The 14,502-nt window shown below is 42.6% G+C and overlaps 1 protein-coding gene across 5 annotated transcripts in view; it reads left to right on the forward strand.

Annotated features, from left to right (window-relative positions):
• Nucleotides 1–14,502, forward strand: part of POU2F3 (POU class 2 homeobox 3) — a 63,707-nt gene that overhangs the window by 39,422 nt on the left and 9,783 nt on the right. For 2 of the 5 annotated variants that reach the window (XM_039365686.1, XM_039365689.1), the window contains 3 exons: nucleotides 7,497–7,601; nucleotides 9,714–9,816; nucleotides 13,194–13,276. In XM_039365686.1, coding sequence (XP_039221620.1) covers nucleotides 7,497–7,601; nucleotides 9,714–9,816; nucleotides 13,194–13,276 — 291 coding nt within the window. Of the gene's footprint in view, nucleotides 1–774; nucleotides 1,223–7,496; nucleotides 7,602–9,713; nucleotides 9,817–13,193; nucleotides 13,277–14,502 lie in introns of those variants that run through there. The other 3 variants (XM_039365691.1, XM_039365690.1, XM_039365687.1) reach the window with 3 other exon arrangements.

Consider the following 14,502-nt stretch of genomic DNA (forward strand, 5'->3'; position numbering starts at 1 on the left):
TACCTGCCAGAGACTCTGTTGTTGTTGATTTTCTGTTGAGGAAGGTTCTATCTTTCTTCCCCAAAACTATACTCTGATGGTGCCATCAGCTCAACTCAACCGAGTTCTACCCCACCAAGTCTCTGAATGATCTGTGCACAATGAGCCTAACATTTTGTATTAGTGATTCCTAGTTCCTTTCATGGGCCTTGCTCAGAACCTATATTTAGTGTGTTGCTTTCCATTCTCCTGGAGCTTTTCCTGAAATGTCCTACATTAGATGAACACCAGGAGGAAATTCCATGGATTTAGTTTGCCTCCTCCTGTAGCAGCTACAAAGATGGGGAAAATAGTGCTCTGTAATTTCCCTATCTTCAGAGAGTCAAAAGCCAAAGACTACCTTACAGTCATCCTGGTTCCCTGTGTTTTTCTCCGGCAAAATATTCTAGGCTTTAAGATTGGCATGGAAGGAAAGTTTGAATCACCTCTTCTTATTTTATACCTAAGTTGATTTGACTCACACACTTAAATCTTGGATGTCGGAAAGCCTAACACGATTTGGGTCTTTGTTTTGCTAATCTACATCCGATTTTCTTGTGGATCTGAATATGCAACTGGGGTTTTGTAAAAAGTTTGGCTCTGCCTCCCAACCTTGTGGGTTGGTTGCATTTCTGATAGATCAGTGACAGGCGATGAGCCAAATTTCAGGAGAAAGATAGAAACCAGGCGGAGCCAATGTGAAGTTCTCCAGATGGTTTAGGGTCCTCCATGGTCATGTTGGACACAAAGAAAGGGGGAAGCGATCCCACAATTCAGCATTAAAGGAACAGGAGTGCTCATCTTAATGCCAACCTTACCTTATTTTCCCATGTTGTTTAGAGCAGAGACGCAACACACCCAGTTGTGCTTGGACCCCTTCCAAATTTTTCTCCTTTGGCAGCAGGAAAAATTGATTTCAGTTTGGAAAAATCTTTCATTCCTTCCAGGCCATTGGACTGTCTTGTTCACATGGAAAGGAGAAAGTACTGTTCCAGGAGCCAACCTCTTTTTTCATTCTCCCTTTTCTCTTTACCTGCTGGACTTTTTTGGGGGGGATTTGTTTAGCGGAGCTGGCCTTGAAAAGATCACAGGTATCTTCCGCCAGCTCTTCGGACCTTCAGGCGTTGTGGCTGCAGAGAAGGGCCAATTATTTGTGATGCAAGAACATTCTGGCAACGTGCTGAGGAAGAACGAGGGATAAGAGGTATATCTTTTCTTGCTATCTTTAGTTCAGGGAAAGGGTCTCCTCCTCCACTTCTTCCTCTCAGACACCGGCTGGGTTGATGGGTAAGAAAAGATCTCATAATGTTGGGCGAGAAAAGATCTCATAATGTTAGGAAAATGTCAGAAGTCCTTTGGCAGTAGAATCAGCTGCAGGGCAGAGGAGGGCTCCTTTTCCTTGTAACAATCTTGTCTTGGAGATGTTTTAATTCGCATTCATGCCCTGATCAGGAGATGGTGAGTGATGGCCAATATGCTGCAGATAGTCAGAGTAACAGAATAACAGAACTGGAAGGGACCTTGAGGGTCATCTAGTCCAACCCCCTGCTCAGGCAGGAAATCCTCTACCATTTCAGACAAATGGCTTTCCAGTCTCTTCTTAAAAACCTCCAGTGATGGAGTGCCCACAGCTTCTGGAAGCAAACCGTTCCACCGATTAATTGTTCTCCCCGTCAGGAAATTTTTCTCTTAGCTCCAGCTCCTAGTCCTTGACTTACATACACAATTGGGACCCAAATTCCATTACTAAGCAAGTCGGTTGTTCTTTGGATCACACCTAATTTTACTACCTGTTTTTACCACAGTTGTTAAGCAAATCACCGCAGCTCTTGCGTGACTCACGCGGTCATTACGCGAAGCCTTTGAATTTTGCCTGTTGGAAGTCACAAATTGTTGGAAGGTCACAAAGGGTGATCATGGGACTCCAGCACATGGCAGCGATCATGAATATACGCCGAATGCTGAGCACCTGAATTTAGATCATATGACTGTAGAGCGAGGAACAGTCACTAATGAGTGGCTATAAATTGAGGGCTACCTGTAGTTTCTTTTCAAAGGAAGGGTGTTCTCAAAATACTCTTTGATAAAATAGGCTTGAGTCTCCTCACGTGACACAGAACATAGCTTTATCTTTCTTTCCCCTCTTTCTCTTTCTCTTTCTCTCCTGCAATATATCCTCCCCACCATAAAAGGACTTTTCCCCGTGTTTTACCATTTTTTAACATGCTGAACACTCCGAGTCAAATCCCTGGTAGAATTTAATTCCTTTTTTTTTCCCCATCCTCTATGAACTCTTCTCGCCCTCTGCTGGTCCTGGGTGTGTATTGCACTAACGGCTTGGGAGACGCTCTTTCTGGCTTTTGGTTTTATTGGAGAGATTTTTACTCTTCTGGAACTCCGGATTTCAGGGTTCACACAGCACGCTTTTTCAGAGAGATGGAGCCAGAGGGCAGGAGACAAGCCTACACTGGAATCTGAGCAAACCATTTGCTTTTTTTTCTTGCATCATCCATCCCCAGAACATGTGTCACTGGATGGATTTAAATTAATCTAGTAAATAATACTTAGACAGTCCGGCTCTTTTATTCAATGTCAGCCTCTGACTTGAACTATAAGCCTTTTTCTTTTTTTTGTCTGACAGTTGTATAACTTTGCAAAAGTTGGTGGGATAAAGGTATACTTGTCCTTTGTTTCCAAATGCATGTTAACTTGCAATGATGGGGAAGGAAGCCATGGGAATGTGTGCTTGGCAACCGGATTACATTATTATCAGGAAGACATATGCGTCTTCTCCCAGGTGGCTGACCCAGGTTACATATTAATTGTATAATAACAAAAATGCATTTACCAAAAAAAAAAAAAAACCTCCAATGAAAGACAATTTGGAGCACTGGTAGCCTTCTGTCATGTTAGACTCTGGGTTGAATGAGTAACCTTTCTGCTGATTACAAATTAATACATTCATACAGGTCTCAGAATAAAGCTGAATATAATGAACAATCATCTCTAGGAAGGATGACTTTGCAACTCGCTGAAAAGTAGGAGGGCTGCGTGTCTTGTGTTTTAGCATTTTGCAACGATTGACGAACTTGATGAGTTCTGCTGACTCAGAGAGACTGAAGAAAATTATTCTAGATTAATGACGGGATAAAAAGAAAAAGATGATTGGGGCAAGTCGAAAGAGCTTGGGAGCAGAAGTATCTGATCACTAAGTAGTTTAATCACATAAAATGATCCTGTTCTTTTTTGATGAAGCAGGGGTGTTAATCAGTTCAGAAGAGCTGAAGATTTGATTTAATAATTGCGATTACTTAGTTTTCAGTTCTTTAGCAGGACCTGTTCTATCATCTTGTGTCTTTTATTTCTGACATTTCTCAGTATTTTAGAACATTTTAGATGCAAAGGTTTACAGTCTGGCCGACGAAAGCTTAGTGATTTTTTTTAACCACAGGCTTGTTTACATTAAACAGTCTGGTTTATTCTATCGTGGTGTTCGTTTTTCTTTCTTTTAACTTAGGCTAATATATATATATATACATATACATACACACACACACACACACACACACACACACAGAGTGCTTTTTTTGTAAAAAAAGGGGGGGGGCTGGAACTCACACACGGCATACAACCCGCCTACCGTACAAAGTTCCATCCAAAAAAGGTGCCAGAGTGTGTGTGTGTATGTATGTATGTATATGTATGTATGTATGTATGTATGTATGTATGTATGTATGAAACTACTGACAGAATTCTCAGTGGGATCATCAAAGCTTTCAATCAAAAATACTAAATTGAAAAGTTTTTCAATTTGCTCCAGAATGTAATTTGGTACACCAAAGAAATAACATCCTACACAAACCCAGAATATGCTCACTTAGGATTACTATAGAATCAAGATTTCCCTCAAAATATCAGAAAATGTTTGGAGACTTATTATATTTATGAAATACTTATTTGGCTACAATAAGTATGCAGAAGCAAAGTAATTGCACTTTTACTTAGAATTAGTTTTAAACTTTTATCAACACCTGTTTCATCAACAGCTGTGACCCACAACTGCTAAATGCATTTTCCATATTCCAGTAGAATCTTTGCCGTTGTTAAATGAGTCATATGGTTGTAAAGTGAATCCATCTTCCCCCACTGACTTTGTTTTTGTCAGAAGCTGGCTGGAAAGGTCCCAAATGGGGATCATATGATCCCGGAACAGGGAAAGTGTCATAAATACATACTGGTTGCAAATGCCCGAATTTGGATGACATGGCCATGGGGATGTTGTAATGGTCATAAATATGAGGACCAGTCATAATTCATTTTTTTCTAATGCCAATGTAACTTCAAACTAGGGGTCTTCAAACTTGGCCCTTTTATGACTTGTGGACTTCAACTCCCAGAATTCCTCAGCCAGTGTGCCAAGTTTTTTTTAAAAATATTTTTATTCATAATACAATTAAAACAACAATGGACAAACATGACATTCCAGAATGAATTTTCCTATCAGTTCCTATCATGGTACAAAAGCTTAATACATCGTTCTTAACCTCTATATAAGCCTCATCTTCTATACAATACAATTATATATACAATTATATGTACAGTTATATATATCTTTTAATTCTACCATTAACTTGAAGTCCGAGCAGTTCTCCTTAATTCATACCAACGGTAAAATTTGCCCCAGATTTCGAAGTATTCGTGTTCTGTCTTGTCTTTCATAATCATTGTAAGCCTGTCTATCTCAGCACATGATAAAATTTTATGCAGGATCTCTTCTTCCGTTGGAGTTCCCTTATTCCTCCAATTTTGAGCAAAAACCAGTCTGGAAGCCGTTAAAATGTGTAGCATTAAATAAAGTATGCCTTTGTCATGCTTTTGCGTAGTTAAACCTAATAGAAAGAGTTCTGGTTTAGGTTCTACCACTTGCTCTAATATTTCTTCCAACCATACTTTAATCCTGTTCCAAAAATCACAAGCTCGCGTGCATTCCCACCACATATGATAGTAAGTTCCACTTGTCAAATTACATTTCCAACATTTAGGGGAGACATTGGTACACATTTTAGCCAATCTTATGGGTGGGAGATGCCATCTATAAAACATTTTGTAAAGGTTCTCTTTGTAAGAGGTGGTCAAAGTAAGCTTCTTGTTTCTTGCCTATAGTTCTTGCCAGATGTGCAGATCAAAATGAAGACCAAAGTCCTTGCTCCAATTCAACATAGTCACCTTTACTTGTTCCTCGTACATTGCCTGATCTAACAAATAGTGGTATAATTTTTTAATTATTTTATCCTCCAACCCCAATATTATTTTATCCAATTCTATTGGTTCTAATTTAATGCCTAACTCTTTTTCGTCTTTCCAATATCTCACCTGCAGTTGCAGGTATGCCCACCATTCTAATTCTATCCCTTCATCCTGGAGGGTTTTCCTGGATTTCAATTCCCCTCATTTAATTTAATTCCTCTTTTCCCGGCAAACCTTGTAGAAGGGCATCCCAGCAAACTTCAAAGACAAATTAGAAAGAAAAAGTAAGAATTGGGATGCAGGGAGGTGGGTGCAAAACATTTTTTTTTCCAAGCTTGATCAGGCCACACCTTCCGACAGGAGACCAAGCTGCAATCCTTGCAATTTACCCTTTTAGGTGGTTTTGATGGTGGTTTTATTGTATAATTATTGTTTTAGGTTTTAAGTGGATGATTGTTTAATTGGGCTTTCAACTTGCCTGTTCTGCCTTTGGCTTCATTGCCAGCTGCCTTGAACACCATATGCTTAGGTAGAATGACAGGGGAAAATGTTATGAGCCAAACAAACAGAGAAAATAGCTTGATGGCATCTTAAAGGCTCACCAATTTATAATTGCTTTGTTCTTTTCATTCTTTAAAGCACCGCAAACATCTTAGCCAAGGTTTTGCCACAGGAGATTAACTTCTGTCCTCCTTTGTGTCGTCCATCTTCAACTAGAATAGATCAAAGGGGTTTGAAGTAGCTTCTCTTCCACAATACTACATGGAGACAACTTGCTCCCTTATGGGATAGAGCAGGAGTCTTCAAACTTGGCCCTTTTATGACTTGTGGACTTCAACTCCCAGAATTCCTCAGCCAGCATGCCTGGCTGAGGAATTCTGGGAGTTGAAGTCTACAAGTCATAAAAGGGTCAGGTTTGAAGACCCCTGGGATAGAGACAAGTTCTGATCATGTTGGTTGTTCTTTTCTTTCTCCAGAGGAATCTGGAAGGAGTAAACTTTTAGCCATATGGTTTCTTCCAAGAAAAACGTGTAAGACGGAAGGAGAATAGTTGAAGAAACCAAGTCTGAAAAACTGCACCAATCTTCTTGCTCTACATAAACAGTTTGTGGTTCCAGTTTAACTTGGTTCTTCATCTATTGTTCAAGGATCATTAGTCATAGTCATCCAGTATCAAGGATAGACCAACTGGATGCCTAGGGCAGGGGTGGGGAAACTTGGCTCTTTTTTGACTTGTGGACTTCAACTCCCAGAATTCCTGAGCCAGCATGGCTGGCTCAGGAATTCAGGAAGTTGAAGTCCACAAGTCATAAAAGGGCCAAGTTCCCCACCCCTGGCCTAGGGGATGGTTTCTGTGTGCAAATATTCCATAAAATGTGTTTTGGGGACATAGGAAGAAGTTTGATTTGTCTTTGGCTCATGAATCTGGGCCCAACATAACTCAGAACAACAAAATAACTGAGAATTGGAAGGGACCTTGGAGGTCTTCTAGTCCAACCTCTGCTCAAGGAAGAATCCCTATACCTTTCCAGACAACTGGTTAAACATCTCTTCTTTAAAAACCTCCAGTGTTGGAGCACCCACAACTTCTTGAGGCTGCACAGATATTTGGATGACATCTTTTCCTTCCTCTGTTGATCAATGCAGACGTCATTAGACAAACATTTGACTTTGTTTCCAAAGAGATTATACCAAGTGGCTTATATAGACCTGTCTGGCACAAGCTATGATGCTCTTTTCTGCATCGACATGTCATTACTCAAATGTTGTGACTATTTATGTCATTGGTGAAAGGACATCCTGATGGACAGGATATTACTTCAGAGTCAGAACTGCAAGCAGTCTACTAACTGAAGCTTAGCTTAAGAAGCAAAATATTGGAATTGATTTTTTTTTAAGATACAAGTAAATTGTATCTGACATATCTCATAAGGAGAGGAGCTCTGTGAAAAGAGTTGGTTAGGAATCCCTTGAGTGAATGTTCCAATATTTCTTTAGAAATCAGTCTGGGGGGGGGGATGAGATCTCCATGAAAATATAGACATTAAGTCTCTCTTCCCTAGAGTTTTTTTTTTCTGTTTTAGAAATTTAGTGCTATCCAATCACTTTGAGTAGACTGAACCCCACAGCAAGTCATTTGAAACTACCCTACAGTCTTCTCCAACTTGGTGCTTTTCAGATAGGTTCGAAAATGTTGCTGACATTATCGTTCCTTTTGCTCCCCCTTGCAGATTAAAACAGAAGACCTCAGTGACTCCTTGCAAGCGTCCCTGTCCTCCAGATCAAGTCACCTAGCCCAGGGCAATCCCATGATGCCCGGAGGACAAATTCCTGGGGTAAGAGACAGCACTTTTCACACATAGAAGCGCAGATGACGAGTTCAGGAATAAGACTTCCCCGGAGGTCTGATCTGAAGGCCCTTGGAACACGAAGATAGTTCCGTTCTGATCCACACTTGAATGAAATCTGCTGAGCCGTCTTAACGTGGATGGCAGGAAGAACGTCCTGGTTGTAGAAAGAGAAGAAAATGTCTAGGCATGGGATCTTTTCTTGAGGGTTTTGTAGCTTTAGGGGGATTGTCCCAAAGGTGCTTTTTCAACTGAACTGAAGAAGCTTCTTGGATGAGAAGCGAAATGTCTTCAAGGAAAAACAAAGGAACTCCGGTTGCCTCTTGAAAAAGCACCTTTGGGACAACCATGACCTGGATGACTGAGATTCTCCACAGACATTTAGCTGTGCCTCTAGGGGGGGTTATATGCATGGCATGGAAAAATAAATAGAACTATATTTCCCACTTCCTCATCATGAGATCCTGAGGTTGTCCAGGAAGACTGAAGGATTGAAGGCAGTGGTGGGATTCAGCCAGTCTGCACCTGTTCGGCAGAACTGGTAGCTAATTTTTTGTTGCCCGAGCCCAGAATGGATATCCAGAAGCAGCATCCACACAGAGAACCGGTTGTTCACATATTTGAATCCCACCACTGATTTAAGGGGAACATGAAGGCCAACTTCCGTCCTTGAATTCATGGATGAAAGACATGGTTTTCAGCATGGACATTTATGGAAGGTGAGGCTATTGGCATTTGTAAAGTTTGCAAGTGAGGTTCACGATGTAGATTACAAAAGCTCTTGCTCATCTAGAATCCTACAATCATAGGACTGGAAGGGATCTTAGACGTCAACAAGTCTAACCCCCTGCCCATGTCAGGAGTCCTTAGAACAGGGGTAGACAACCTTGGCTCTTTTATGACTCGTGGACTTCAACTCCCAGAATTCCTGAGCCAGCATGAGGGAACTATGGCCCCCTCATGACTTGTGGACTTCAACTCCCAGAATTCCTGAGCCAGCCATGCTGAGGGGGAAAGGGAGTTGAAGTCCACGAGTCATGAGGGGGCCATAGTGTCCCCACGCTGGCTCAGGAATTTTGGGAGTTGAAGTCCACGAGTCATAAAAGGGCTAAGTTTGAAGACCCCTGGTTTAAATATTTAATTATTTTTCCACACGGTCACATGATTCACGCATTTGGGCAGGGGTAGGCAACCTTGGCTCTTTTATGACTCGTGGACTTCAACTCCCAGAATTCCTGAGCCAGCCATGCTGAGGGAAAAGGGAGAGGTTTCCAAGCTGAGCCATGCTGGCTCAGGGATTCTGGGAGTTGAAGTCCACGAGTCATAAAAGAGCCAAGGTTGCCTACTCCTGCCTTAGACCATCCTGGATAAATGGTTGTCCTATCTTCCACTGGGGCTGAATATCACAATATGGCTGGATACCATATGGTACTGCATGAAAGAAACTATAATGTGTCCTAGCTTTTGAGCAATGGGTAAAGCCAATCACTGTCCCAGGGGAATCCTGGTTTATGCTAGGAATGGGCAATCTTTTTCTGATCTAGAGACTTATATAGCCTTTGAGTGATAAAAGGACACTCTCCCCCAAATAGGGTGGGGCCAGAGAACTAATTAGGTCTGCTTTCATTTATATTTAAATTTAATTAAAATTAAATCAAGTAAAGATGATTACTCTCTAGTCATGCTTAATAATACCTTAATATTTCCACTCCTTATGTCACATTAAGAATCACAGTTTAGGCCACACCTTTTTGAGAGAGTCACTCCAATACATAAGCCAAGGCATTTGGGCAAAGCATCGTTAATTTTTGGCTTGGTTGGGGATTGGGAGGAAGGGATTATCCCCCAAAAAACCTTGGTTAAACAAACAATGGCTTAATTCAATGAGGGCTCTATGACCTGGGCTTCCAGTGTTGCTCAAGCCAAGAGCAAGCTGACAATGGCCACACATTTGCAAATGTGTTGTTATTTGGGGGAGAGAGAAAGGAGAAAGCAGAAAGCAGGAGGATGCATCTGAAGCAGAAGAGGGACAGTTGCCCAGTGATGGGCTGGCTGTGGAAGGGTGTCCTAGTATATCTGACCTGTCTTCTTCTCCTTCAGAATGTGAATTCTCTTCATACTTTGCAGCAACTTGTGCAAGTTCCGGGGCCTATGCAGTCTGTTCCACTATTCCTGCTTTCTCAAAGCCCAGCAGGACAACAAGGTAAGGTGAACATCTTTAGATGTTGGTTGATTTCTATAATGTCTGTGTAGGTCAGTGTTTCTCAGCCTTGGCCACTTTAAGATGTGTGGACTTCTTAAAGTCTGAGAGTTGAAGTCCATGCATCTTGGACTTGCCAAGGTTGAGAAACCCTGGTGTAGATGCTGTTCCCTAGTCCTGAGTCATACCGCCTGTTCCTCAAGTAGTTGGGAACTACTTCTTTCAGCTCCTTCTCCCTTCTCTGAGGTCTAAGAGTCCAATTTTTTCTCCAGGCAACAACTGAGCAACCTTCTCCAGGAAATGCTTAATTCCTGTTTCTAAAGCCTTTTGGTCCTTCCAGGAGCTTCCTGGCAATAGCAAGGAGAAAGTGGGCCTGCTCCATTGATGGTTGCTAGCAGCTTCTTGTTCAAACCTCTCAGGGATTCTCCTGGATAGCAAGACAGCTACACCAGCAAGTTCTCCAGCTTGTTCCGCCCACCCTTCCAAAATTCCCCTCCACATGCAGCAGAACCCTTGGTCCCAGGTAGACATTTTCTACCCAGCCTTAATCTCAAGACTCCTGAAGGACCACAAGCTCAGGAATCCTTATTTCCATGAGGACAACATTACACCCTTATCCAACCAGATTTTGATCACACAACAGCTGCACTTGCTCATCCACTCTCAGATTAGGGATGAACATGGTCTTATTATGAATAGAACTGGCATTTCAGAATCCAAGATCACCAGCAATCCAGCCCACCAAGACCAAAATTTTGGCTGAGCCACCAAAGAGCGCATTTCCCCCTGCCCTGGAATGGCCAGCTCAGCACGGTTGTTTCTTCTGCTTCCTTATATCTCCGATTATTTTTTTTTAAAAAAGCAAATGGTTCCAGAGTCAAAGTTCAGAGCAAGTCTGCTGTGATGCCTGGAGCCACGGAGTCATGCTTCCATGTCCACCTGTCACTCTTCTCCTTTGGGGAAACAGATGATATCGCCACTCATCTTTTCCTGCCCAAACCTTCCCCACCCACCCCCCCAGGAAGAGACTTACCGAAGTAGGCTGCACCAGCCACCCTACAACTAGGAAGCAAAGCCATGGGGCTAATTTTTCACGTCTGGCTCATTTAGATCCTATCTGGCTCAAATATTGTAAAATGATTAAACAATGGAGTGGAGCAGTCGCCAAGCCTTTGCAGAGCCACACAGGACTTGTGAGTCTAATTGTGCTGACAAGCGTGCCCCTGATTTGCAAGTTTCCAGGCGCATGAAACTCGAATCAGTTCCTGCCCTGTGGTGGTTTCAACAGTTCTGTTTTGTTTTCTTTCCCCTGGAGACATGACATCAGGAGCGAAGTGAGGGTTTTGCTGAAGGAGGTGCAAGATCAGGATTACACAGGCCAGCAATAGAAACCCAAAGGTAATTCATGGTGACTCAGTTTTCAGTGACAGGCAGGAGCAGAATCAAGGAGAGAACCAACCTGGAACGAAGGAGAAATTTCCTGACACAAAGAAGAAGAGGGTCAACCTGTTCTCCAAAGCACCTGAAGGCAGGACAAGAAGCAATGGATGGAAACTAAACAAGGAGAGAACCAACCTAGAACTAAAAAGAAATTTCCTGACAGGGAGAACAATTAACTAGTAGAAACGACTTGCCTGCAGAAGTTGTGGGTGCCCCAACACTGGAGGCTTTTAAGAAGAGACTGGACAACCACTTGTCTGAAATGGTAGTGAGTCTCCTGCTTGAGCAGGGGGTTGGACTAGAAGACCTCAAAGGTCCTTTTCAACTCTTCTGTTATTCTGAAGGAGATGAGTTGAGTGAAAAAGTATTACACACTACACTTGATCATACCCAAAAGGCTGAGAAATTATGGATGAAAAAGTATGAACGAGGGTGCCAGCCAAAACCCAGTTGAAATGTGGGTCTTCAACCACCGTCCTGACTTGTCACACGTGGTGTGCAACCAGAAGAGTTCACACAGTGGCTGAAGATTCTGCTGTGCTGCCTTTTTTTTTTAATAAAAACACACAACCTGTTTTCACCTCATGCAACAATTCGCACAATTAACAGAGGCCTTACGAAGAAGGAGGACACCTGCCAATTTGTCTGTTTGGTGGCAGGTAATTCAAAGCATGGATGACTTCAGGAGCTGTTGCCTCATCTTTGTCATCAAGTCACCTCCAGCAAATTGTCTTATTGTCACAGCCACATGCCTGTGAGACAGGGATGGTGGCGTTTGACTGAACTTGCTCCAACCTGGCTAGGAGTGATGGGAGTTGTAATGCAACCTGTGGGGTGGGTAGATGCTACACAATTGAGCCCAAAATAAGTAAATCACTGCAGTTGTTAAGCTAGCAATACAATTGCAAAGTGAATCTAGCTTTCCCGTGGACTTTGCTTGTCGGAAGGGGATCACATGATCCTGGGACACTGCGACCGACATAAATACGAACCAGTTGCCAATCATCCAAATTTTGATCATGTGACCGTGGGGATGCTGCGATGGTCGTAAGTGTGAAAAACGGTCATAAGTCACTTTTTCAGTGCCCTGGCAACTTCTAATGGTCCTTAAATGAATTGTTGTAAGTCAGTGGTTCTCAACTTTTTTAATGCCGCGACCCCCAACCGGTCGTAAGTCGAGGACTGCTCAACCGGTCATAAATCAAGGACTACTCAACTGGTGCAGCACCGTTTGCAGAATAGGACTTTTGGTGGGCTCAGCAGGGCAGAGACAGCCTGGACAATTCCTATTGGCTTTTGAAAGCCAATAGAATTAGACTCTATTCAAGAGAATCTATTCTATTGGCTTTCAAAAACCAATAGAATAAAAGGGAGTAGCACAGCTAAGGAAAAGGGAAAAAAATGGCGGACTGCGTTGTTTGGTGACTCCCGTGAAATGGTCGTTCGACCCCAAATGGGGTCCCGACCCACAGGTTGAGAACCACTGTTGTAAGTGGAGGACGACCTATAATTTTAGGTCATTTTCTTAAGATTAAGCCCTCCAGACATTACTTTACTTTACTTTACTTCTGAATTTAAAACAACGGGATGCAACAATCAGAGGTCAAGAGTGATTCTCTGCTGTGACCTTTTCGTTTCCGGCCCTCAGAATCACTCTACTTTTCATTTTGAGCAATTCCAACTTGTATTAGTGAGCTGAGGGGGAGGTTAATTTGCACAAGCATCTTTCTCTAGATGACTAACCAAGTTGTGAAATGTTGCATTGGGGAAAGAGAAGGCAAGAGACGCCTTGTCATCAAGGGAATGGAATAAGGGGAGAAGGGGGGGCGCGTCTCTTGAGACTCTAAAATTGGGGATATGGGACAATGATCTGCATCTGGATATGGTTGGACTTGGTGGAGCTGAAGTATCTGACCAAAATTTTCCTCCATCTCTTTCAGCTCTCCAGTCAAACCTTCTCTCCTTTCCTCAGCAGCAAAGTGGGCTTCTGCTCCCACAGCATGGACACAGTTTAGCATCTCAGGTAAGTCCCATCCATTGACTTGCTGCTGTTGTCGTTATAAGGGTTGTCATTTGCTGAAACTCTGTTCAACTGAGAACCGAGCTAGAATTAAGGCGGAATTTCCTGACAGTGGGAACAATTCACCAGTGGAACGGAAGTTGCCTTCAGAAGCTGTGGGTGCTCCATCACTGGAGGCTTTTAAGAAGAGACTGGACAGCCACTTGTCTGGAATGGAATAGGGTCTTCTACTTGAACAAGGGGTTGGTCTAGAGGACTTCCACCATCCCTTCCTAAATTCTAACTTAAAAATTCAAAATAGAGCTGGAAGGGACCTTGGAAGTCTTCTAGTCCAACTCCCTGCTCAAGCAGAAGACCCTACACCTGGAATACTGCTATTATGTCAACCCTAGTCCTTCTTTTCTCCAGACCACCCATACCCAAATCCTTCCAACTCTGTTATTTTGAGTTCTTCTAAGCCAAATCCAATCGGTAGTTCCAGCCCATATTTTGAAGAGGTCCATATTTCTCCTTAGATTTTCAAAAGTTCAAAGTTCTATAAACACATCCCCAATGCTACAAAAAGTGCCAGTGATGAAATCTTTCACCTTGTAGGTTCATAATCCTATTGCCAAGCCTAGGTTGACACAACCCGTTTCCTACTCACAGTTTAAGTGCGTTGTCTCTGTCTCTTTCTCTCTGTCTGTCTCGGTGTCTGCCTCTGCTTCTGAAAAGTCTGCAGGGCACAATAGCTCATTAAAATGCCCCAGAAGATTAAGATCATGGAACTCAAAAGAAGGTCTTCTTTAACTTGAGTTGGATGCCTGATAACTATAGGGACCCATTCAAGGACTTTTGTTGCCAATACTACAGAAATGGCTTTACTCTTGCTGAGATTTTCAGCTTCTCAGTCTATCCCACTTAACCTGAGGTTTCCTGATAGACATCCTCTTAATCCTGTCCCAAAGGTGCTTTTTCCAAAAGGCAACTGGACTTTCTTGGGGGGGGGGGGTTCTTTGAAAACGTTTTGCTTCTCATCCAAGAAGCTTCTTTGGTTCAGCTTCTTGGATGAGAAGCAAAACACTTTCAAAGAAAAAAAAAAAAAAGGAAGAGAAGTTGCCTTTGGGGAAAAAAAAGTACCTTTGGGGCAACCATGACCTGGAGGATTGAGAATCTTCACAGATTTCCTAATCCTAATGAGATTCAGTCTTGCTGACCGTCCATGATGGCACCATCCATGAACAAGAGAG

This window comes from Crotalus tigris, unplaced genomic scaffold (assembly GCF_016545835.1).
Source record: "Crotalus tigris isolate CLP2741 ecotype Arizona unplaced genomic scaffold, ASM1654583v1 scf7180000020151.727365, whole genome shotgun sequence".
Lineage (NCBI taxonomy): Eukaryota > Metazoa > Chordata > Lepidosauria > Squamata > Viperidae > Crotalus > Crotalus tigris.